The sequence below is a fragment of the Glandiceps talaboti genome, chromosome 10, assembly GCF_964340395.1.
Source record: "Glandiceps talaboti chromosome 10, keGlaTala1.1, whole genome shotgun sequence".
Classification (NCBI taxonomy): Eukaryota; Metazoa; Hemichordata; class Enteropneusta; family Spengelidae; genus Glandiceps; species Glandiceps talaboti.
This window is the reverse complement of record NC_135558.1, coordinates 10107806-10134922: the sequence shown is the minus strand read 5'-3', so window position 1 is coordinate 10134922 and position 27117 is coordinate 10107806. Positions and strand designations below refer to the sequence as shown.

General features: G+C 33.5%; 1 protein-coding gene across 6 annotated transcripts in view; it reads left to right on the top strand.

Annotated features, from left to right (window-relative positions):
* LOC144441377 (ras GTPase-activating protein nGAP-like) overlaps positions 1–27117 on the top strand; it is a 166169-nt gene that overhangs the window by 84825 nt on the left and 54227 nt on the right. For 4 of the 6 annotated variants that reach the window (XM_078130934.1, XM_078130935.1, XM_078130940.1 and 1 more), the window contains exon 1: positions 2848–3024. The exons of 1 other annotated variant lie outside the window; for it this stretch is intronic. In XM_078130934.1, the coding sequence (XP_077987060.1) occupies positions 2937–3024 (88 nt within the window). In that variant the 5' untranslated portion in view covers positions 2848–2936. Of the gene's footprint in view, positions 1–2847; positions 3025–14139; positions 14226–27117 lie in introns of those variants that run through there. One more of the 6 variants, XM_078130936.1, reaches the window with a different exon arrangement.

Genomic DNA, 27117 nt, shown 5'->3' with positions numbered 1-27117 from the left:
CAAAAGTTAATTTCATTATAAAATTCAAACTTCTTGAAAAGACCTGCTGAGGTGCGAATTTAGTAGAAAATCCAAAGCAATTCTTGTACTCAATTACTGTAATTTTCATTGTACAATTTTAAATCTATACAGAGTGAAAAATGCACCATGTTTCTGTTGACAGTCTAGTTACGTTTGATGTAATGTTTTTAAACATTCTGTCTATCATGCATTCATTCATCAGAGAAAGTGTATTAAAGTGAATTAAAGTCCTTCATACTTCAGCTTACATCTGGTAATTACACTGAAAATAAACCATTAGTTGGATTAACTTTAAGAGCATCCATTTCTCTTTATCAAATTAAGTAGATTCCGTTAATCTGGTTTCTACCTGAAAGTACTAGTAATCAGATACAAAGACAGTGTATTAATCCTGTGTATAGTCTTAACAACTAGAACTTTCAATTTTATATTTACAAGATGTGTTGCCACTCAGAACTAACCATTCTGCTGGTTCAGTATATTTGTACACCTGTTCTACCTGTTGTATACCCTGTTGAGAAACACATAATTATACTTACACTGCACCAACCTAAAGTTACAACTGTCGCTGAGTACTTTCAAGCTACCAAGTGTGCCTGTCACACACTGTACAGAGTTTTAGGGTGATACTGAGAATTCAGTTGTAATTTTGTGTCAGTGCAGCACCAGCATAACTGTGTGTCTCAACAGGGTACTTACTTACTTGGCTAACAACAAAATGACACCTGGCACTCTCTATGCTACCACCTACTAATGTATGTCTTCCACCCATTAAAGTGAGCCATAGTCTGTAGTTAGATGGTGTTCTTTTATTCACCTATACATGTATCTATGGGGTATGTTTCCCACACATTAAAGTGAGCCATATGTAGGAATAAATTATTTTTAGACACTTTTTAATGTTTTTTAGAGCAAGAAGGCAAAGTTGTGGTGTGGATATAACGACTCCATTTGTGGTCAACACCAACCATTATCTACTTATAAGTTATATAGTGAGACTGTTATCGAAACAACACAACTACCATGACATCGTCATTCACTTAAAATACCCGATGGTATCAGAAATGTACTGAATTCATTATCTGTAGCCATGACGACATAACCATCAAAATGTGCAATACTATCAGCATTTGACAGAATTCATTTTTCGTAACCATGGTGACATTACAATGTTATCAGTATTTCACAGAATTCATCTAGCATAACCATGACAACATTATCATATATTATTGCATATTAAAAGTATCCAATACTAACAGTTTTTCCAGAATTCACTATCTTTAACCATGACAACATTATTCACCAAAATACCCAAAAGTCTCAGCATTTGGTAGAATTCACAATTATGACCACAAATACAACAATATATCATTTATCCGAAATATCCAATTCCATCAGTATTTCATGGAATCTTTGACCACCAGATCCTGTGGTTACCTTAGACGTACGTGTACATTTCACTTAAAAAAAAACATAATACATCCGAAATGTGTAACATGATTCTCACATAGACACAAAAGTGAAGTGAAAGTTTCCCAACAAATTTGTCATGTTTTAAGTAGAAAGAAAGGTAAGTTTTTTGTCAAAATAAGTGGAAATTCTAGCTGAATATGGTAACAGTTCTTTATGACAATTATTCAACTCTACCATGTACTAAAGTCTAAAGTGTATTATTTTATAACTGTGCACTGGCTGCAACTGGAGAATTATTTGTTCGATCTGACAACTAACAATACATTCACTTAAATTTTTTCAAAATATCAATAACTAAACGTCCTATATGTTGGAATAGTCTATGATAATGTTTTTCTTTGTCTTTTCTTTGTATAAATACTATGGAAAACTGAGTTCCTTTAATGGTACATTTGTAGCTATAAATCAGTTTGTCACATATGAACTCTATTATACACTTGTGGGTATAGAGACTGGAAACTAATTGTACACCCTTCCAGGGGAATGGCCGTTAAATGATCTATTCCTTTGACAGTACGCCTTTAGGCACATGTTTGAAGGAAAAAAGAACAATAGCATGTCGGAAGGGTATGAAGTGATTTCTCAATTTATGAAAGGAATGTGTGATTTAGGTGTACAAGTTACGGTTTCCGTTAAATAGACAATGCAGTAGGTCTGAGTCAGGTGAACGTGAGTTGTTTTAAGCCACTGGGTGTAGTACTGTTGTTATCTTAATATGGTAATTCCTATTGTGATCCGGGTGTTCGGACGTAATGTACGTACGTACACCTTTTCTCAGAACAAAGCAAAAAGTATAATTGTTCACGTCAGTCAATTAATTCAATGTCATAGATCAGTCCACTTTCTGTGTAAGTAAATTTACTGTAACTATTTACGCTTTTTTAAGTCTGGAAAATCAGGTTGTTGGTTTTATTTGGTGTTTTGGGAGAATCGAGTTTGTTGTCTTGTATAATACCATATAGCTCTGTGAAATCAGTTTTGCTGTATGGTGTATACTGGTATCAAATGTTTAAACTATGGATTAAGTAGTATGAGACTGAATGTTCATTTGTCTAGGACGGTTAACTTTTGAACTCAAGTAGTGGGTTGACTAACTTCATCATTCATTCCAGTCTCTGAATATTATCATATTGATGGATCAAAGTCTTAAATTTAAGCCATAAATTCAAAATGTTACATCCCTAGTAGGATTAAATGGCAGCAGATGCTAATAATTACTGCTGTTTAGCTAGTAAACAGGACATCGTCCCTCAGAGCCCATTCTAAGGCCACTATGTAATAATGGTATAGTCTGTGAACTTAGAAGGGCACACCCCCATACAGCAGTGCTTTATGTAACTGCCACCACTTACTTCCTGTAGTGTCAGTAAAGTTTGAAATTCTGTGTGACGGTGTCGGTACCCGATCACTTGCTAAGACTCTTACGTAGTAGAACATACGACATGCGACAATTGTCACGGGACACAAGTATGGTGACTAAATCCAATGTTATCAAAGAAATGTTGCGGTGTTTTGGTAGAAAAAAGTCAGGTAAGAAGAAAAAAAAGTTAGTTTTCTGACAGTGTGTTGTTGATAATTGGCACCTAATTTGTTGTTGTAATGGTTTGTGTACAAGTGTATTGTATGGGTAGGGATTGTGTCGGTCATTTCGGGTCGTAGTCTGGGACGACAATAATAGGACTATCTCAGTACAGGTCTAAAATCCTAATACATGTAACCAGAAGTTTGCTACCAGAACCAACATTTGTAGAATTTTCCCTACCGTTTCAAAATTGATTTACTTAAAAATTTAGTCCCTGTAAAACAAGTTATGTTCATTATTGAAATACCAGCTTGTGGTATAGTATCAGTGTACCTGTTACATTGTCATAAATGTTGCTAGGGGAACCGAAAATTTCAAAATTGTTCCCACTTTTTGAAAACCCAAAAAAATATGGTCTGTGTTGTGAAAAATGTAGGTCCCATATTGAAATACCAGCATGTGGTATATACTGTACTACCAGGTCACTTGTCAACTACAAGGCTATAAATTTTCTTCATGCTGTAATTAACCCCAGCTTTTTTCAAATTTTGTAGTCGTTCCAGAGGGTTCCATAGAGCCTTTTATTCTTCTACAACTACAACCTGTACATTATGGTTACCGGGACAGTAAATTGGTACCTATTTATATGATATCAGGTATACTAACAACACCATAATTACAGGAATGCCAATAACTCTTTATTCCTCATTGTATCTTTCTAGTCTGAAAACACAGTGTTTTTGCTAAGGTTTAAGAAGAATGACATAGAAAGTGTTTAATACATATTAGTACTCAATACTGTAGATTTTCAGGAGAGCCCAGCGTTTGACTTTGGAATAAAGTCAGATTTGAATCCTTAAAAAGATTGCCACAGGGAACATTTTTCCTGGGGGGGGGGGGGGGGGGGAGCAGTTCTGATATATTTGATCGTCACCAATTTTCACACTTTATATATTATACGATCATATTGGAAAGGAACAACACATTTTGTACAATGACTTGGAATTCAGGTAGATTTTTATCACCTGTAGCAACATACTAACAACACAGGAAGCCTTTTCCTGAAAAGAAGTACAAAGGTCTCCAGACAAAAATGTCAAACTTACATGATAAATTTGGAAGGGAATAATGACTTTGGACTCGAAGTTCAGGTATATTTTTACCATTAATAACAAAACACAAGCATAGGAAGCCTTTTCCTGAATACAAAGTACAAAGGTCTCCAGACCAGACACAATTGAGTGCCCTAAATTTTCAAACTGACTTGATAATGTAAGGGAACAATGACTTTGGAATTCAGATAGCACTTTAATACCAAGTTAATACAAACACCTTAACAAAAACACTGCCTTGCATGATGGACTGAACTGCATGTATGTAATATTAAAGTAGACAATGGAATGCAGTAGATTATTTTATCTATCTCTATACTCTGGTCTTACATCAGCTGATTTTCTATTACTACATAATAATACCCTTATCAAATGATACTTTACTCCCTGGTACTGTTAACTGTCATGCTTTTAAGTGGTTGTGTCTACAACCCATAATTTATGGCCAGTAGTTGCCCTTCCGTTACAATGACCTTTTTCCTGAAAAAAAAAAGTACAAAGGTCTCCATATTGTTTCTACTACATAACATAATTTTCTTTTGATTGCAAATTTGAAAAAAAATAAAAAAGTGAGTTTAATGTTTTCAAGCAGTGATTTTATGGGAAAAAGTTGTTAAAATATAAAGGGTTACTCGTCTTCTTGTCTGCTCAGTTTGAGATTTTTCAAACTATTTGCATGACGTGGATGATCAAAATCTGCCTACCAGTTCTCTGAATGATTCTTTTCAAAAATTCTATTATTTCCTTCAAAAACTTGTTTTGTTCAACTAGGTCCTGTAAAGGCCATGCATGTGTTGTCATGAACTTCCTGTATCATTCCTGACTTTGATTTTGTGACTTTTCAATGTTAATTTTTTGTTGAAGATATTTGTGAAAGTCAAGCTATGTATCAAATATTTTGTTTGTATAGTTGTGTGGTTATCAGAAATGCCATGACAGCGGGTCATTTTCTAATGTTTTGAATGTTTCTATACTTTGATTCTTTAGCAAGTCAATGTAGGTGGTCAAAGAATGTAATGGGGTTATTTCCTGAATGAGATATTTTCACTTCAGAATAAACCACCCGTAATAAGAGTCAAATACTTCAATAAATCATGCGTTAATAAGGCTTGTCAAATATTTCTTATCCAAGGGATATTTTGTAAACTGAAACATGTGTTTGCTATTTCATATTTTTATCACAACATCAAAAATAGATACAGAAAGTATTCTTATAAACTATTTTCATGGGAATATTATTTTGCCCAATGAAAGATAGTGAAAAAAAAATGATTCAAATTAAAAATGTAATATTTTAAAGTACAATTTATCATAATACATATAAAATGTATTTTTGGATATTATAATAAAAGCTGATCTGTGCAAACATTGAGTTTAAATTCATAAAGACCTTCCTCAGAATGAAATGAAGTTAAACTTATGAATGTATTCTTGGATAAGTATGAGTGATATGATGAAAAAAATTTGAAGGAATAAATGTTCTGAGAAAAGGAGAAGTGAAATATCACATACTTTTGTTTTGAGTTTTTATTTTGAGTGCTATTAAAATAATCATAAACCTTTTTTAACCCTTTCATTCCTAGAAGCGACATTGGAATAAATAGAAACTTGATTGTAAGAACATTTTCTAAAATTTAAGAATATTACTTCATTGGGAAGTAATATTTCTTGAATTCTGATCTAAAATAAAGTTGATCTTTTTCCAAAAATTACAGAGAAACAAGAATTTTTGTTCAAATATCTTGGCGGGAAAGTTTCAAGTCCTGAAAGGGTTAAATGAGAAAAAGTGGTTGGACCTGTTTTAACTTTACTAAAAGCCAACTCTCAAATTTGTGTTTTCTAAATTTCAAATCAGATGTAGTCACTAGATTTGTCAATTTCAATGCAGCTATACTTACACATGGAACATTTTCATTTTTTTTTCCAATTTCTTTTTTAATCACAGTAATATACAAACACCTTTGATATGTTTTTCTAAAATCCTGGAAAATCAAACCTGAACAGAAAGAGTTTGTACAACATTTCAGTGAAAGTTGTCATCAAACTGTAGACAGCAAAGAATTTAGCAGTAATTAAATAGCAAATGAAGCATACCTTCATTCTAAACCAATATTATTTTCTACTTTATGCCAAGGATTGTAAAAGGCATAGCTAATTATTTAACTTCAGATTGGTAGACTTTCATGTTTACTTTGAAAACATTTTGTCATCAAAAGTGAAGTACTTAAATTCCTGACACCAAACTATGAATGGCTTGCAGAGTGTACAATATGAAGTGGTGAAATTCCTAACACCAATCTGTGAAAACTGTTACTACACAATACAGGGATAGAAGTCAAGTATGTTGGCTAGTTTGAACAGGTGTTGGTCTCAAATATTTATACATACAAAACAACTTAGCTATTGTTTATAACATAAAAACTGAGGATGTATGATATGTAGTGTCAATATGCATCATGTGGATATTAACAATGTCACTGAAACCAAAACAGTTATATGTAGAGATTCTTGCTGAATAGATTTATAAATATTACGATGTTTTCAATCGGAATGACAGTGGTAATAATAACAATAGGTTGACATAGTATGCAGCAATAGCTTGTAGAAAGTCACAAACAAACTCTACATGAAAATATGTGACTACATCTTGTGCCAAGTTTTTATGAAAAGAACTAACCGTGTCTTTCTTTAAAGGGCACGAAAACACAATACGATGGTTTTTAACCCCTCGGTGTGCAGTTTCTGAGATTTTTACTCTTCAGTAACTTTTTTCTTCTTCACATTTAAACTCCAGTGTGACCAGAATCATAATTATCAGCTATTGAAATGAATTTCCTGTAAACATTGGTTTTAGAATACTGCAAGTCACAAACATTTCCAACAGTTGCTCTTTCAAAATAGCCTAGATAAACAAGCCTCAGCCAGTCACAAATCCAGAGACATACACAAACTACTCTAACACTATCAGTAATGGGATGATAAGTATAAGTAATACTAAATATAAGAATGGAAGCAACTTTTCTTTGAATTTCAAAAGTCAGTATTCTGACAAGAACTCTGAAAATATCAAAACTTAGATTCTTTTGGTCCAATTAGTATTTAAATACATTTTATTTATAAATGTACAATATGTGTAAACAGCTTGGTATGCATTTCAGAAGAGAATATTCTGACCGTTGAATATTTTAGTTAAAATGTTAAAATGCAAAATTTAAAAGGGAAAAGCTAAATTTCATATTATTTCAGATGTAAATAGCTAGACAATTTGAAAATATGACACTGGATAATTTTGTACACTAGATATTGTATGAATTTAGTATAGAGACTAACCAATGTTTTGTATGTCTGCACGTAATCTTCTTAAATACAAAGATGTGTATGATGTAAGTTAGGATGCTATAGGTTGTTTACCCTGGGAGTTTAAGGTTTCTTGACCCCCTAAGTTGTACAATCTAGTGATAATAATGACATGTGTGTGTTTTCTTTATTGTACTTTAAACTCATCACACAATATGGACAAAATAGCTGTCTGGGTCACTGTTTTCATAAAAGTTTAGCCACCCTGGTAATAATTAACAACAGGGAGGAAGTCTGGTATATTTTGTGTACATTTCTTCACTTTGTATTCCTAGTTTCGGGTAAATTTGCATACATTTCATCACCCTCTATTTAAAGTTTAAAGATATATGAATCCCCAAAAAATTATCCTGAGAACTCCGGTGCATTTTACTGACTAACTGTGAGTTTTTGATACATATGTGATATGTTACAAAACTAAGACACACTTACCAGATTCAGTGTTCACTGGATCTTGAAAAGTTTGTGTCAGCTAACATTTAGGTATGAAAACAGTTGTCTGGCAAAGCTTTAGAAAAAAGGTGCTCTTTAACAATGAAGATCCTATCTGTAATTTCTCTACATGAGATAATAAAGTTTTCTTGTATCTTGTATCCAATCCTCATGGTTACACTGATATGAAGATAACACTAATGCGCAAACCTGGGATTGAATCCCTGGCCTTTAAGACCCAGTTCATGTTAGGACTGACATTTAAGTGTGAAAAACAGTTATCTAGCAGAGATGTAGAAAAGTTGCTCTTTAACAACAAATGAATGATCCTGTCCAATCCTTATGACTCAAACGATAAGATAACGCTGGCCTTTAAGAACGCTTTGAAAAGTACTGTATTTCTAGAGAAAGAAGGGAGATGTGATGACCAATCCAATTTATTTATGATTCCACTGATAAGATAACACTTGTGTGAGAATATAGAATTCAGACATTAAACATTGGGTATTGAACATTAAATAATGTTTTAGAGAGTGAACTCAGAGGTGGGGATGGGGGGAACTGGTAACTTCACAGTATTATAAACTTAACAGTTCTGTGATTATAATTCTGTGGCATGGCAACCTACACTATCAGGTCAAAATGTCAACAGACTTTGAAAGGTAGTATTTATCCCTGGATGATTTGGTGCCAACACAAACAAATGACACCAGCAGGCTCAATGTTATCACATACTTCAACTATCCTAGCGTTAGTGAGAGCAAGGTTAACACAAAAACAAATATTCTGAGGTCAATTCCATTGTCAAGCTGTGAAAATTATCAAAATAACTTTATTAGATTGTCAATAGTTGAAGACAGAAGTCATCAGTAATGTTAAGGTAGCACCATTACCTGAGGAAGTCACCAGTACAGAGTTTTGAATTTAATTTGTACAGTTTTTAGTCAGATTTAGCAAAGTGAACTATTTCAGCTACAATTTTGTATTGATTTCTATTGGTCTAACAGACTACCACTGTATAGATAAGGTAGTCTAGATACATGTAGTGTGTAGTACTGTGTCCTGGACTACTACTGCTGATTTTGTACCCTGCAGTAGCGCCATCATTGCCTTGGGAAGTTTACTAGTAGCACCATCATTGCCTGGGGAAGTTACCAGTAATGTTATGACTGCCTGGGCCGGGAAGTCACCAATGAGAATGTTAATCAACTCTAAATTCATAAAACAGCAGGTTCCACAGGTTTTCAAGGAGTTGTTGAGATCTGTTACCAGCTGTCAACTCTGATACCAAAGTTGACCCTCAAACACACCCCAGGTTTGGTCTCTATTTTGTTGCATAAACACTCCAGTCACTTTACATGTAAAATGTCACAAATATATCACAAAGCAGAGTTGCAATGAATTGAAGAGATTGTTATGTTGTGTGACAGTAGTGTGTGTATTTACCGTTACTGTGCATTCAATAATGTTATTTCGATAATATTTAAAATCATCACAATTTATTTAAAGTTAACCCACAATAGGTTTGAATACATTGAAGGTATTGACAAAAATAAATACTGTTCAGAAACTGGAAGTTGAATTGTTTGACCCATTGTACTGTACTGGTACAATGTATAAATGCAGACAGAGTGACAACAGTTCGGTTATTCTAGGTCAACACACGTCAATACTCCGGTAACTAAGTTAAGAAAAGAAACACAGTCTTTTGTGTACAGCAACGACAACATTTCCGTTATAGACAATAAACCCTACAAGTTAACACTTTAGTTGGTTTCTAAAATAACACTAGTTACCCTTGAAATGATAATTTGAGATGGAAAATGATATCCCTTGGTGAAAAGGTAGAAGGTTGGGTGTATAGACCATTGACTGTTGTTTTTCCAGTCCTGTTTATGTTTGCTATTGTGAAACCGACGTACATCTGTATCGGAAGTGAAAATCTGTGAAATCTCCAAAGCTATTCATTTATCATGATGCATCATCTAATTATATAAATGATGTATTTGAACAGTTTTGAAAACAGCAAAGTTCTTTTGTGTTTCTCTCATTCTGTGTATGTTCTTTTTGCTTTTTTTCATATATTAAATTGTACATAATTTATTAGAATTAAAAATGTGTTCTTGTAGACGTCTTTACAGTTAAAAAATGTTCAGGATATTTGGCTGTTTACCATAAAATTTTCAAATAAGAAAGTTTTAATGTAGAATTATGGCTTTTTTTTAGTTCAATTTTAATTTTCCCCATCTGTTGAAAAAAGTAATATGTTGATAAATTACAGGACAAGATATTAAGGCTGATATGTTATTATATTTATAAGCATAAATTTCTAATTTATCAGAGACAAGTGAAATAGTAGTCTGTGAAATACAACATTCGTGCCACACTGTCTGTCAGCACTCACTTTAAAGAAGCCTGATAGGGCTAAACAACACAGCAAGTACTACAGTCTAGTAAAATAGTGAAGAAATTCATTTTGTGGTCGTCAATATATCAGCAGAAGAATCATACCTAAAGCTATTCACAATATATTGAAAAATATGAACATGTCTAAAGTGAGAATATAGGAAGGCATTGACCTAGGAGTCATTAACCGTATAATATTGCCTAGAGATAAGAAACATTGTTGTACAAAGTGGCAATGTTCATTCACATGATCAATTAATAAGTCATCAACCTGTCATATTTGAAACAAAGTAGTACAGTGTGATACACAGTGACACACAGTGACAATATTGATGAATTCTATTTAATATATTGTCAATAATCTCCAAGTTATACTCATTTTTGAAACAAAGTGAGTACAGTGTGATACACAGTGATAATATTGATGACTTTTATTTCATATATTGTCAATAATCTCCAAGTTATACTCAGTTTTGAAACAAAGTGAGTACAGTGTGATACACAGTGATAATATTGATGACTTTTATTTCATATATTGTCAATAATCTCCAAGTTATACTCAGTTTTGAAACAAAGTGAGTACAGTGTGATACACAGTGACAATATTGATGAATTTTATTTCATATATTGTCAATAATCTCCAAGTTATACTCATTTTTGAAACAAAGTAGTACAATGTGATACAAAGTGACAATATTCATTAACTTGTTCCCTATAATTCAGTCAATAACCTCCAAGTTATACTCATTTGAAACAAATTGGTACATTGTTTAATACCATGTATTCTCATCCTATCAGTGAGTCCAATCAGTGAGTCAATAACCTGTTAGTTTCACCCATATTAGAAAAAAAAATTATACAAAGTAACAATGTCATTCACTTCACCTGGTCAGAGAGTCAGTCAACCTTTGAATTGGTACTCATATTAGAAACACAGTAATACAATGTGACAATATTAATTTCTCGTTTTCAATAAATTATTAAAATATCCTGCGAGTTCCATTCATATTGCAAACAATGTGATACAAAGTGACAATGTTTATTCACCAGTTCAATATATATGTCAATAACCTCTGAGTTGTGCTCAAATTAGAAACATTGTAATACAATATACAAAGTGTTAATATTCAGCCATTAGTGTCAATAAATTGTTAGTTTTCATTCATATTAGAAACAGTGTAATACAAAATACCAATATGTATCCACTTGTTTGGTAAATATGTCAATAACCCCTGAGTTATATTCAAATTAGAAACATTGTAATACAATGTTATACAAAGTAACAATATTCAGCCATTACAGCTGTCAATAATGTGATATTTTCATATATATATTGGAAACAATGTGATACAAAGTAACAATGTTCTTACACTGGTCAATGACCTTTGTATTTCACGCCTATCATAAAACACATTGTATTAATGCAGAGTGACGGCGTTCATTCAGTTCTGTGAATGAGTCATACATGATGGCAAAACACACATCACATCTATTGATCAGTCAATGTGAATGGTATCAAACACAGGACATTCATCCTTGTCATAATCTAAATTTAACATATGGTAATTAATCACCTGTGCCAAACAAGGAAATGTATACAATCCTTAACCTTCAATACCTGGCTGATTCATGAATATGTTATTTGTAAAACTAGGTATATATTATCAAATGTAATTGAAAAATTCCAACAAGTGTGTGACAAACCATTTATTAGAGTGAAAGCACTGCATAGGCTTCATTTAGAAGACAGAGGAGGTAGGTAAGCATACCTGTCTAGACACTTTCATATTTCTGTATATCATACTGGAATTATATTCCTAGTATATAGCTTGTTTTATAGAGCATGTCGGTGTTAAATTAGGGAATCAGTCAAACAGGTAGAATAATTATGAACAGTGAAATATGATAAAGGTTGCCTATCTGATGTGGTTTCATTTGTTATTATAAGTGTATTCCTGTATCTAAAAATTAATTCTATTGGCTGTGTCAGAGTCATGACGCTTACCTTGAAGTCGATGTAAGGTTGTATTAGATGTTATTTCACTTGCTTTGATTATTACAAGCGTTTTCAGAGTGAATTTAAATCATATGATCTTGTGAATTGATAATGACAATGTTATCTTTGGATATTTTGATGTTAATGTAATGTATTTGATTTGACGTGAATTTGCAATATAAAAATGCAAGTATGTTTAGCTTATCATCTGATCCAAATTATGTGCGCATCACAGGTTTCCAACGAAAGTCTCACCCTTTATGTTCTAAGTATGTTAAAGCATACCAGCTGAGTTAAGTCATGTGCGTGTCACATTTTTCTAACGAAAGTCTCACCCTTTGTGTTCTAAGTACATGTAAGGAAACTCTGACCCACTTCATGTGATTGTAGCTAAATGTATAAAAATGAATCAAGTTCACATGGAGAATGCGACTGATTTCTAAGTCTGTCGTGATTATTACAAATGATAAACAGCTGATTCAGATCCCCATGTGGTTTTCGGTTTTCATTTCAACCACAAAGTAGTATCACGATTGCAAGTTTATTCCAAAAATACAATACTGAATATAATCAAGTGATTCAAGTTCACATGGAAGGATTTCTACGTCTGTTACAAATTAAGAAAATATTGTCATGTTGGAAATACTCGATCAAATTACGTACTGTAATTAGTAACGTAGTTATACCTGGAAACATGGGATGGTGTTGACTGTTGACATGGCAACAGTAACCACACAGGATGAACATGTAATGAAAGATTGTAGAGTGTTAGGAAACAATCCATAGTAGTATGATGTAACAAGTGATTGTATTGGCTAGGAAACCGGTTCAGTTTATGTAATGAAACAAGAGATTGTATAGGCTGAGAAATAGTTCAGAGATGTACTTGTATTAGAAGATTGTATTGGCTGAGACATGAGAAATTGTTTATACAATGTATAATAATATACCATGGCATATGTGTAAAAAGAACTGTGAAATTTTCATTTGTGTAGGACCTAATTGAGGCTAATTTGTCATTTTTGAGACCATTCAAATTAGTACAAGAATATTCATGTGGCTAACAGAAATGTATGTTTGTATGGCCCATACACTACTAGTATAGCAAACAGAAAGTTGTTTTTGTATGGCCTATGCGCTCCTAGTATAGTAAACAGAAAGTTGTTTTTGTATGGCCTGTGTGCTCATAGTATAGTAAACAGAAAGTTGTTTTTGTATGGCCTGTGCAACCATCCAGGGTATTACACACCTCATAAAAGTTTGTGTGAACTGACTATGAAATAAGTCAAGCATTGTGTTAATTTGAAATCTGGACAATGTCCAGTACATTCCAGTCTTATTTTAGAAACCTAACATTCATGTAAATATTCGTGTAAAAATTAGTGATACAAATTTCATCGAAAGTGATGGACTTTGTCAAAGTGGACTTGTCATAATGAGTACTTGTTTTATGTTTGTATCAGAAACAAAGGAGACTGGTACTCTAAATCAGTTAACTTTTATTTCTCTTGTTTATGAGTATGTTTTGACATTATCTTTCTCGTCAGTCGTAGAAAGAAAGTGATAACATCATTCACAAACATAGAACAGGTTCTAAAACAGAAACTTTGTGAGACCCAGACTGTATTTTGACAAGTAAACAACAAATGATATTCCCCAGTGAAATATGTCCAGCTTGTCTGTGGAAAGATGTGACCCCAGCCACACAGGGTCACTCAGACAGTCATGTGACTATACAGGCATCATGTGATTGGTTGATGTAATTTCCAATGACGTGTTGCCGGTGTTGGTGTGTTGGTGTTGGTTCATTTCACATGAAGTGTCACAGAGTAAAGTTTTGTGCGAGGAATCATCATGTTAAAGCAGCAACTCAAGGAACTAGCTAGACTTACCAAGAGTATACTGGGTAAGTTGAAATACTTGGTTAAATGATCAGGACACATATTCAAGGGACACAAAGTGAGATGATACAACTGTCTGTCGGTACTTTATCCCCTGTTGGATATGGAATGAAATGTTCAGAATTTGTGATATTTCCCTTCGGAGTGTGAACACAGGACAGGGTGGGAATAGGCTGTGTTTCCTTCATAATACAGGATAGGGTATGTTGTCATATTCCTGGACAACAGAAAGTCAATGCACAGGTTCATGATTTATACTAGTCTTATATAAGCAAATGTGTCCATTGTTCACACTGACCAAAGAGTATTGAAATCTATCACCATAAACTTATTGAAGCAAACTTTATTACTTTTTCTTTTGAATAGCGGAACAGGCTTGGTGTATGATTTATAGACACTAGCCTATACTATCATCCTATGTTACTGCAAAGTACAAGTAACTTCTATAAACTGTGGAGAAATGTATCATACTTGTATAACAGTGTTTACCCAATCCACAACATTGTGTCTCAGATGATTTCAAAATTTGGAAATGGTGTTAACAACAGATAAAGTTATTAGTTTACTGTACATCAAGAGTTGGTTTTATAGTTTGAACAATTAAATAAAATAATTAGGGATCATTGTTTCTAAGAAAATGTTTTCTGTATAAAACTAATACTGATTGTACTTGTTCTCCAGCTAAAGTTAGAAAGTTCTTTTGAGTTAGAAAGATGATTACATACCATCTTTGTACTATCTTGCAGTATGTTCTGTCATCTCATCAGAGTTATTGGGTACTTAGTACAGTATTCAAGTTAAGTTTGAATTTAAGATTTGGTACAAGTAAGCTGTCCAAGTGAAGATTCAAAGTATTTATAAAATCTAGAAAAACAAGACTTTCATATTTTGGATTTCTCTAGGTCAAACAACTTCGTTTCGTTCTCCGGACACTTGAGAGCAATACTTCAAAAGAATCCTGGTAAAAATCCAATATGTAATAACAAAAAATCATGATATAGACAACACAGAAAATTTAAAGTGCAAGATCAGAAACTCTAGTATGGAAGTATGGAAAACTCATTAAAAGTTAACAAGCGTTATCACCTACTAATAGGAAAAATGATTATTGTCGATTTCAACAAAATTTCAGATATAGGGCAAGGGAAAACACTGCCAATGAAATGGACAAAATATGGAAAAATGCATTGTGCAATGTACGTGGTGTCCACCATGTTAAGTATATGTTGATGTAAGTTAAATGTCAGTGATGAGAACACATTGATCATACTGTCATAGTCTGTACGTTACATTTAAATACCCGTGGTAACTAGGTTAGCTGGTATGTCACAATGTTAGTCAACGTTTACTGTATTCTAATTGACATGTGATAGATGTAGTGTATGTAGTACCATGTCATTTTATACAGAAATCTTCCCCTTTCCCTATTCATGCCGTTACGTTCTCAATATTATATTAATGTATATTGATGTTGAGAACGTTAACATCACACAGTGTACTGTTGGCATGAATTGAGCTAATAATGATTCACTTCCCATTCCCAGTTAAAAGTCTAAAATGTATGATAATGTTGAGAATAACTTCATTGCATGCAATCTCATGAACTGTTTTTTAAGTACAGTGTGATTTATTCAAACTGGCACCCTACTTCCAATTACATCTGTACATCTGAGATACATACAGTATTTTGAAAACAAACTATGTGCACCATCTCCTGTGTTTAGCACCATGTCAGTGTATTCAGATTTGCACCCCAGTTCCAATTTCATATCAGGTACATTGAATGTTCAGAAAGCATCAATGCATGCAGTCTGTACTCTTGACTACCATATCCATTTATACAAACTTTTCCAATTACTTTTAAGTGCATATAATTTTGAGGACAACTTCCGTTGATTATACATTCTCCTGTAGACATTGTAGTACCATGTGAGTTCATGCAAACTTATACCCTATGCCAATTACTTTTAAGTGCATGTAATGTTGAGAACAACTTCAGTCCATTCTTGGTGACAGTTTTAGCACCACATGACTTCATGCAAACTTGCACCCCTTTTTCAATTACTTTTAAGTGCATGCAATTTTGAGAATAACTTTCGGTTTTAGTACCACATGACCTCCTGCAAACTTGCACCCGATTTCCAATTACTCATAAAATCTTTGAAGTTGTAATCCTGAGAACAACTTCAATGCATGAATCTTGTATACAAATTTAGCCCAATGTCAATTTATACAGCCTTGATTCCATTCCAATTCCATTCTAAATGCATATCAGTGTTGAGAACGACGTCAGCGCATACATGCAGTCTACTGTACTAGTATTCAGGGTAAACGTAGCAATTAAGTTTAACAGCATGAAATGAGTACCCTCAACTACAGCCATTAACTACAGTTGTTTGAACTTTTCACAATTATTCATGACCGAACTCATGACATGTCAAGTGTATATACGCAAGTACAAAACTGTATTGCATCTACATCTATGAGATACTGTTGGTGTCAGGCATAATTTTGCTTGCCAATTTTGTAAGTATTGGTCGTGATTTTTCAGTTTACATAAATTTTACCTGAGGACCGCATAAAATATTATTGTTCACAAACTTATACAGCCAGAAATGTAATGTTTTCGTGCTCAGGAACTTCTACAAGACGTACTCATGTGTCATCATGTCTTTTTAAGTATGGATTTTTATATCAAGACCTACTTCAGCTATATTGAACAAGTTATACCTCAATTGAAGCATCACTTGGACATTTCAAAGCAACGTGGCAGACCTCTCAGTTTCTGAAAAATGGTACAAATACAGTTAATTGCATACTTTTATGCCACTTGTAGATGTAGCATGTTTCAACACTCCTCAAAGTGATATGTTGTCATCAGTGTCACTGTTTTGAAGTGATATGTTTCATATGTCATATATATATACCATTGTTTAGAATGAATTTGAAACCAAATAGTCGTTGTATAAACACTCTTAAAATATGAAAACTCAACACTTGTAATAATATATCTGTCGTAATAATGATTCTCTAGATAATTGTGACATTGGCAGTTTCACTGTAACGCAGCAGTGTTTGATCCAGTTTCTACATACTTGGAGGCCAAGTTTGGCTCCGGATTAAAATGTAGATGTAAAAATCTGTTTTTTTGACAGCTACATATATACAAACATTGGTCAATAACAAACTAACGATCTCATGTAAACAGTAATGCGATGACCCAGGATTGAAACATTCCCCTTTAAGTTTTATGCAACATCAAAAATGTTTATCAAGAACTACAAGTACATCCTAAAATGTTGTAAAATTTGAAAAACAGTCATCGCAACAGCTTGGCTGGAAGTCAAAACTATTGAAACTGTTGTGAAAATTCCACTCCTAAAGTAGCTGACGTAAACTAGCTGTGTCCAGACGTGGAAATCATCACATGAGCCTGGTCAAGTATGACGTATATAGAGTCTCACATCACACTTAAGTTTGTGGTTTGTTAGTGGTTTTTCCATGGCATGTAATACAACAGGATACGATGTTTAGAACAACAGATGGAAGTCAAGGAGGAAAGACCCATTAATATATATGCTAACTACCTTGCATAACTGATACAGATTGATATTAGGGAAAATTTTTAGACTCATTGCCAGTATGTGCAGATTTTGTGACTTCATATTTGTAATGGGTATAGCAGACCAATCTACGATTTTCTAGGAATAGTATTTCTGAAAGACAGCTGTTCCCTTTAATTCGCACACCAGGAAGTTTTCCATTTGAAATTGAATTTTTAAGTAATTTGATATATCCACTACAGCAGGAAAGAGAATTTTTTTTTATTTTTAAAGACTAGTATTTCTGAAACTTTTTGTAACTTGTATATCCTTGAAATTAGATACCAAATGAGGAAGTTTTCAATATTGATAATTTGATAAATTCACAACGGCAGGATAAAGATAAAGGAAAGTTTTTAAAAAAATCATTAAAAAAACCCAGAAGACATAACTACTGGCAGTCATGATGTGAGTACTTTGTAAGTAACTGTATGTCTGTCTGACCTAACAGAGGTCATCAGCTAGGTCAGAGGTCATTGACAGGCTCAATGCTCATCATAACAAATAATTTAGAAGACCAGGTTGTGTTATTTTGGTATACCAAGTAAGTGACCTTTACAGTAGTTATGATGCAGCTGTCAACAAGTAATGGTGTAAGGATGTATAAACAATAAACTTGAGGTATTTTTTGATTTGATGATGTGCATAGAGGTCTACCATCAACCATTATTGATGTCATCAAGTGACAGTGTAGTATCACACTATAGTTATAATGATATGAAACTAGTCAACAGATGTCAGCTGTAGTGATGTCTTTCACATCTGTTTAGCAGAGATGACACATATACTGCTGGTACCCATGGCGATAGTACATAACGGATGCTGATATATTTATATGTACATGATCAGTCTGGTTAGGTCAGCAAATTGTTTGCTGTGATCTTGGTGATGATGGTGATGATGATGATGATGATGATGATGATGGTGGTGGTGATGGTGATGGTGATGATGATGATGGAGGTGGTGGTCGGGGCGACGATGATGACGGTGATGGTGCCGCTGACAACGATAACCATAACAATGACGACGACGATGACAAAAATGACAACAATGAGGCTGAGTTTGATGACGATGATGGCAACAACAAGGAAGATATAAATGATATATATTTACCCACTCAGATGTGTTCTTTATCAAAATGGAAACCTAGTACTTAGTATGTCATTGGTTTCCTTTTGAAAAACGACTCAAAAAACTAGACGAGAATGTATACAATACAACACGCATACTGTAAATGAATCACAAAAAGTTTGTATAAAGTATAAAGTTATATCATGGTACACTGAACTTCCGATGCACAATCAACACCAAAACTATAAAAAAAAATACAGAACATCGCTTTAAACTTTAATTTTTGAGGGCACTGTTGTCTCTCATGGAAGACAGAACTACCCACATATTCTAGTGGTCCATTCCAGGGAAATTATTTTTACCAGATGTTTACAAGTTTTTAGACTGTCGTCAGTGTTAACTCACTGAGAGAGAGACACATGATTGCAAACAAGATAGCCAAAATCATTCACAAGTACTAGTAATTGGTTGTTGAAATCGTTGGAATCTCCACCATAACACATTATACATGTCTGTCCATCCTGCCCAACACATGGAAGTTTTTGCACAGTTGATAACAGCTGTTACAGAAACCTTAGATACTATATTTGATAAACAAGCATATTTGTAAGAATAGTATTTATGTTATGTCAAAATGTGAGGGAATACATTGTGTGTGTCAAAGTACTCCTCGTGAGCTCAGATAGTTTTGTAAGTTCCCCATTCATAATAATAATGGTTTTTAGGAACATTTCATGAAATTGTTGTAAAATTTATAGAAATTAGGGACAGGGTTTAATATTGAAAGGATATTTATATAGATTTTTGCCACACCTGGCTATTTTTGTGTGTGTTTCTATTGTAATGTCAAATTGTTGGAGATGTATGTCTAGCCATTCAAATACTTGTATGTGTCAAAATGTGGCAGAAATTATGTCTTTAACAGTTACTGTGCTAAACTTTGCACATCTAGTATTATGACAATCACACCTATTTAAGTGTGTCAACTTTTAAGGCTTGTATAGCTTGCAATGAAATGAATCTCTTTAAAAAAATACACTGCCATACAGTCAGAAATCAGATTTCTCACTATAATTATAACTATCCATCTAACACATTGTATGTTGCCCATTAGTAGATGGAATCAATAGTTTGATTTGTCAGTTGAACGATATTATATATGTATAAAACTGCACTTATCTATTATATTATCTGTGAAATGACACGTGTCGTTGTGAAATCCGATCACTTTTATAAAAGCTTGTATTTATTAGTAGATCAAACCACACCACACTACACTTCAGAGAAGTATATGTATGACCTGACCTGACCTATGACCTCAGGAAATGAACCACTGAATCATAATTATGTAAAGTTGTAATATTATACAACATACGATATATCAGTCCACGTTTCTACGAAATTTTCATCTGGTACGGAAGAAGTCTGTCCCATTTTCAGCTCATACATGACGTATTCTACATATATATTTTATTCTTTTTCCATATTTTTTTTTTCGTTCTGATAATTTCTCACAAAAATAATTCAAAAGAATCTGCACTTTTCATTTTTATTTGAAACTTCAATGAATTTAAACTTTAAATAATTGTTGATTATTATTGATTCATCTGTGTGAGTAGTGTTTTACATCAGTGATCATGGGAAAATAAACTATTGTGAATTAAAGTTACTGAGTATACATACGGGGATAGGTTTTCAAATGATCCTATCTAATAAGAAGTATTCAATATGAGTAGAAATAGTTGACCAGATTAGATCCTCAGTTTTTCATATGTTAGTCCTGCTTGCAGATGGAGGAAGTCAGGACTCGATTCTGACAATTTCCCTCTCCTCTGGCTGCTATGTCAGTATCAATAATCAAGTCTACACCATTTGCAAGCAGGACTACTCCTGTGTCTGGTAGCAGTGGAACTAATACATCCCACTTTGCACCACCCCTCCCATTAATTATACTTACCAACTAATATCTGAAAGTTTCACCCCAAGAGACTTGGACCTACGCCCACATTATTAGCTAGAGGTATGGTTACTACTCAGATTGACTTTTGACCATAACCTTCATTGTCAAGGTCAAAATTAGATTTGCTCAATAACTTTGCCTTACAACAAACCAGTTGGGGACTATGACATCTATGAAGGCTTCTTATATTTAGTGTGCGAAAGATGTCTTTAGTGCATACTTGAAGTATCATAAATAAGAAGTCAACAGATGCACATGTGTTTTAGATAGATCTATCATCACATCTAAGAAACCACAATACTGTTTTTGACCTAACTTTATTACCACCAATGATTACAAACATTAGTTATAGGTTAAGGTCACAGATGAAAGACATACATGTACATGCTAGTAGTACCGGATAAACAACGGGATTTGGGGATGTGGGAAAAACAGGACATTCCCACAGTTCACTTCCAGAGGTTAAAAGAGGATATTTTGAAAGCAATGCACTTTGGAAAGATTTACATCCAAGCTACATAAAAGGTCTAACACTAGAGAGATATGTGGAAGGTTAAATAGTTATTTCCTCTTGTTGATGATTTGGAGTATGTGGTTATTTCCCCCTTGTTGGCAATTTGTGAGATGTGCTATAATGATGGTTAAAACACCAACTCCTAAAGGGTATACATCATTAGTTCTACATATGTATACGAACAGATGTAGTGAGAGAAATACCCTGTAGTAAGTTTTTGTGCTGGGCTCAGACACATGTTTCACAAATAGCTTAGTTAACTTTTCTGTTGTCTCTCTTGCAAGTACAATGTATATCATTTGTCCTGAGATATATTGTAGAAAGTTTGTTTTGGACTCATTTGTTTCAAAAATAGCTTTAATAGTTAACTTCTCTGTCATTTCTCAGACACAAGTCATTACATCATTTGCAATCACATCAGTTCAACTCAGCACATGTTCTTGTACAAAGCCCAGGGTGCTCAATGATGAAATTAAAAAATTAGTATTAAAGTAATAATGTATCATTTTGAGTAGATTCTGTATTTAGAAAAAATAAGTCACGATGTCAGAGCAGCATATGTTTCTTACATGTATGTACCTTTGTCAATTTTAAAAGTTGGAAAATTGGGGTCATTGCTTGGCTTAAAGTGCTTTTGCATCCGAATAAAATAAATGAATGAATGAATGAATGAATGAATGAAAAGTGTATATACAACAGAAAATTTACTCTCTGATGTACATCCCAATGAAAACAAATTTTTAGTAGCAAAATTATTTTCAGGAATTTCTATTTGTTCATGGAAATCATGATGTCTTTTGTGACTTTGAAATAGAACTTACTAGGTTAGCACTAATGCCACTATAAATAATGAATTCTTTCTGTTTAAAGACCAATTCTGATATTAATTGAGCTAATGGATTGCATAGTTAAGACTGACAAAGCCCCAACATATGGTATTTTAAGTCTGAGTCTGTAACAGGAATGGCGCCAGTAAAAGTGATATCTGGTCATGGAATTAGGTGGAGATTCCTTATCAATAATAAATCATTGCAAAGTATGCATAGATTTAAATATGGTTAATTATTATGGGATGTGTGGATCATTGTGGGATTGAAGTTGTCATGTGTTTTGTGTCTTATCAATTTCTGCTGGCAGTTTGTCACTTTTGGCTTGCCACTGGTTGTCACTTTCTGTGACTTCTTGCTTGTCACAGTTTGTCATTCTGTCACTTTTGGCTTGTCATGGATTGTCATTGTCACTTTTGGCTTGTCACTTCTTGCATGTCACAGTTTGTCATTCTGTCACTTTTGGCTTGTCATGGATTGTCATTCTGTCACTTTTGGCTTGTCACAGTTTGTCATTCTGTCACTTTTGGCTTGTCACAGGTTGTCATTCTGTCACTTTTGGCTTGTCATAGGTTGTCATTCTGTCACTTTTGTCATAGGTTGTCATTGTCACTTTTGGCTTGTCATAAGTTGTCACTCTCTCATTTTCTGTTTGTCACAGGTTGTCCCAATCTGTTTGTCACTTTCTGCCTGTCACAGTTTGTCACATTTTGAATGTCATATTTTGTCATTTTCTGATTTTCCATATATTTGTACACGCCAGGCTGTCATTTTCTACATGTCAGTTTGTCACTTGTTAATTGTCATAGTTTGTCACTTTCTGATTGTCACAGCTGGTCTGTGTCAGATTTTGTTATAAACTATTATGTTATGTCACTATAACTTTATATGTCAACTCATGTCAAACTGCACACCAGTTGTCACCATGTCATAATACCAGTGTCACTATCTGTTGTCACAGTTTGTCAATGTATCAGTCATTATACCATGCATAAGCCATCAATATGGAACATACTCTGGTCATTCTACGTCAAGACAATACGCGTCTATGTCACGACAACGCGTGTCTACGTCACTGGCTCAGCTGTCTTCTACATAAGAGTCAAAATGCTCAAAATTGCCATTAGTTTCCCCGATTTTTCTTTGATATTATTCATGGTGGTATAATTATGTTATTCTCCAATGTTTTTCTTCAGTCAGCCAGAAAATACTTATCACCTAAGGGTGTTGTCATTACTCGTCTAGTGACTTGTAGCGACAAACACCTTGTATGTACATCACTCATATTTGACTTAGCTGAACAAAGAGAAATATTGGTGAATAACGTCTAATTATCGTTATAGCAAATTATCTTACTGTTGTAACTCCACACTATCTATTCTTTGTATAATGCCAGAATGAGTGTTATTAATATTATCACCAAAACTGTCATGACATGGATGTAATGAGATGCCAAGAAATATACCAACATTAATGATGGTCTGCTTACTACTTCGAAGTCTGTTAAAGGCTAATGTTTCATTCCCAGGGTACTGCATCATTGTTATCTTATCAGGGCAGCCATACATGTAGCTGAGTTTAATAGATTAATCTTTCATTCAGGACCAACTTTTTCTATAGCTGCTACATGTACCAGACAACTGTTTTCCATGCCTTAACCTTTAACCCTAATTCAAACTGAGCCTTTGTTAACTTTGCAAGCATCACATGAAATAGGTACAGCTGGTCAAAATCAGTATATGCAACGACAAGGAACAAGATAACTTTTCTTAAACTTCACTGCATTGGTCATTCAACCATACATGTATATTCTACTACGAAGCCTTGGCCCCTATGTAGCACCATATAGGGGGGTAGCAATGCCTGCAGCTAGGGTGTGCTTTATACAAACATGTAAACCACTTATACTCACGTCACATGAAATACCGCTGTCTTGTATCAAAGTGTGAGTACATACAAAACCTGCTGTGTTGCTGTTGCTTTGCTGCAAACATTACAAGGCTGGGTTTCATTGCTAGGTCACAAGGGTCACAATGCAATTAGACAGTGGCAAAAACCAGAAAATGACGATAAGAGAGTATTTAGAACTTATAGAAGTGTGATTCAAAGGAAGTGGTAATAAGTTTATTGGAAAAGCAGCACTTTCTGTATTCTTTGCTGTTTGGGGTCATGATTTTAACAATTGGTTCTAATTTTCACCCATAAGTAATTAATACCATATCACATTTTGTTTTGACTTCACAAGTATGTTTAGACGTGGAGTATCTAGCGCCCTCTAGTGACCACTCTTATTTCTTTGCCATTCAGTATTGGGGATGTCAATAAACAGCCATAAAACGTGTCAATTTGTATGGTGGTTTTTTTTCGATCATTTAGTTACATGAAGATCATTTAGTTACATGAAGTTTAATTAATTTATTCTGATTAATATAATTTCATAACAGAAGACATTTACAATTTATGACTTTAATTCGTAGGACAATAACACATACTTCTAAACATACAGAGCTAAATTCCATTATATTACTATGTCAGAAATATAAGATATGTCTTTAATGTTAGACCTTGAAAAATATCATAAAATGATCGCATTTACACTGTCTGTAAATTTTAATAGGGTGTAAAATTTGTCATAGATGTAGTGCAGATCTTGAGCTTTACAGTATGGATCATAGCTTGTAACATTCTCAGTAATAATGAAGATATGACTACAATCATGTACGTTTCTTGGAAAATATCATTGTATTTTACACTGTAATCATGAATAGGACATAGAATTGATCGTTCGAGATGTAGATCTTTGAGTTTTACAGTATGAATTGCAGCCTATGTCAAAAATATTACTCTGTGTTACTATAGCAATGAGACTGTCTGTAGTTGAATATAACATAGAATAGCTGAAAGTAGGTCTCCCTACCGTCTTAAGATTGCAACGGATTTAAATAAGTGTTAGGATAAACAGTTCTTTTTTATAACCAGCATAATCGGTGATCTCATCAGAAAATGCCCTGCAGGACATACATTGTTTATTGTTCATCTTTCAGCAAGGTCCCAGCTGTTACACTTTTATTTTATATCAAGGGATATTGCAGGTATTGTGAGTTGACCGGGAGAATGACATCATTAATCAGCAAATACTGACCTAGTTTCTACTCAGCAATACTATATTAAATAATTCAAGAAAAAAAGTCAAACTAGATAAGGGCTCAAAATTAATAGCAGTCCTGCGTCCACAGATTACCAATTCTTGTTATTCGGCTACCATAATTTGCAGCTTGTAGTACACTCTGATTATGCAATGATTTAAAGGATGGAAGATTTACAGACATGAAAGTATTTTAATAACACATATATCTGTTTTCAGTTCATGAACATGGGACTACAGGTCACAATCCTTGAGCTACCTCTTTCTGAAAGTGGTAGCCCACTCGGACTCGCAAAGAAAAAGGTTAATTTCAAGCCCTGTAGATAACATTGGAATTTAGCTAAATATCTTACAGTCTTTCCTTAAAAAATTACAGAATAGCTTGGGAGATTCTGACTGATTTGTATAGTTAAGTATATGTGCAAGGGGATGTAGCTAGTAATAGATAGTCTTGCCTTATATATTTTTTTAATGATATATGTAAAGGTTACAAAGTCTATAGTATGCAAGGAAGGAAATGTAGTTAATTCTGTATTCCACAACTTATAGTGTGTTTTTTTGTGTACAAACGAAGTATTTTTCCAGATTGATAAATATTAAGATCCAGACAGAAAATCCCAAGCAATAAAACAATAGATTCCATCAAACCATTTATGTTACATGTATATTTCCATTAGTTTAAGTCTATGATGATAAAGTTTGATATTGAAATAATTGAACATTTGTGTCGCTTTCCTACAATGAAGGCTATATATAAGTTAGTATAACGTTGATGTCTTCTAAATCATTCCAAAACTCAATAAAATGTACGAAATTGATAAAAAGTAACCCAATAGGAATTCCAGGTTACATGTGTATATTAAACTCGTTACATGTTGACTACTCATAAAATTCTACCCAATGTGGCAGTTATTCCCACCTGATTTGCAAGTGCATAGAGCATATAATAATAATGATATTAGCGCCTAGTAATAGCAGATTACTGTGGCAAGGTCATTCATTGCAATTCTTTCTCTAAATATAGCATATATTATTAAGCTCATAAATATGATAGTTCTATGTTATCACCTGTACCTGACCAGCTAAAATGGCTCAAATAATTTACATAGTATTGATCATATAATTTTATATCCTAATCGTAAAGTTTAATCTTAAGCCAACAATTTCACAGTCTTTTGGTAGTTTTTGAGATAAATGCTGAAATAGTATGCCTACAAGCATTTGATCGTGTGAGTACATAAATTGGTGTTGTATATACTAGTATATATATTCACGAATTGGGACCCATGTCGTTAGTATGATTTACAAGGCTGCTGTCGCACCATACAGGATAAGTAATTGATCATTAATAAATTAATAGTAATTTGTAATATCTATTTATGATCTGATTATGAGTTTTTTTGCTGAATTATAGTAAGATTTTGTTTAAATTAGAAAAAAAAAAGGTAAACTTGAAGGGTGCACATCGTTTGATTTTGTTTTCAGAGGTTCTGATGACTGGTTTTCGTGAAATAATTTTCATGGTTTTTTTGAGTTAGAAAAATGGCAAACCTAACATTAAACCCAAGAATCATGGGGCCCATGATTTTGTATAACAGTCTGAACATGGGAGAAAAAAAAAAGGGGGGGGGGGGGGGTTATGGTCACATGATACACTTTAAAGTGCTTTAGTGTCAGATCTGATCTTAACCGATTTAACAAAAAAAAGGTGTACACAGTTTACAAACTTGACAAATGCAATTTTAAAACAGAAATCTCAAACACCAGCTTATCAGTTT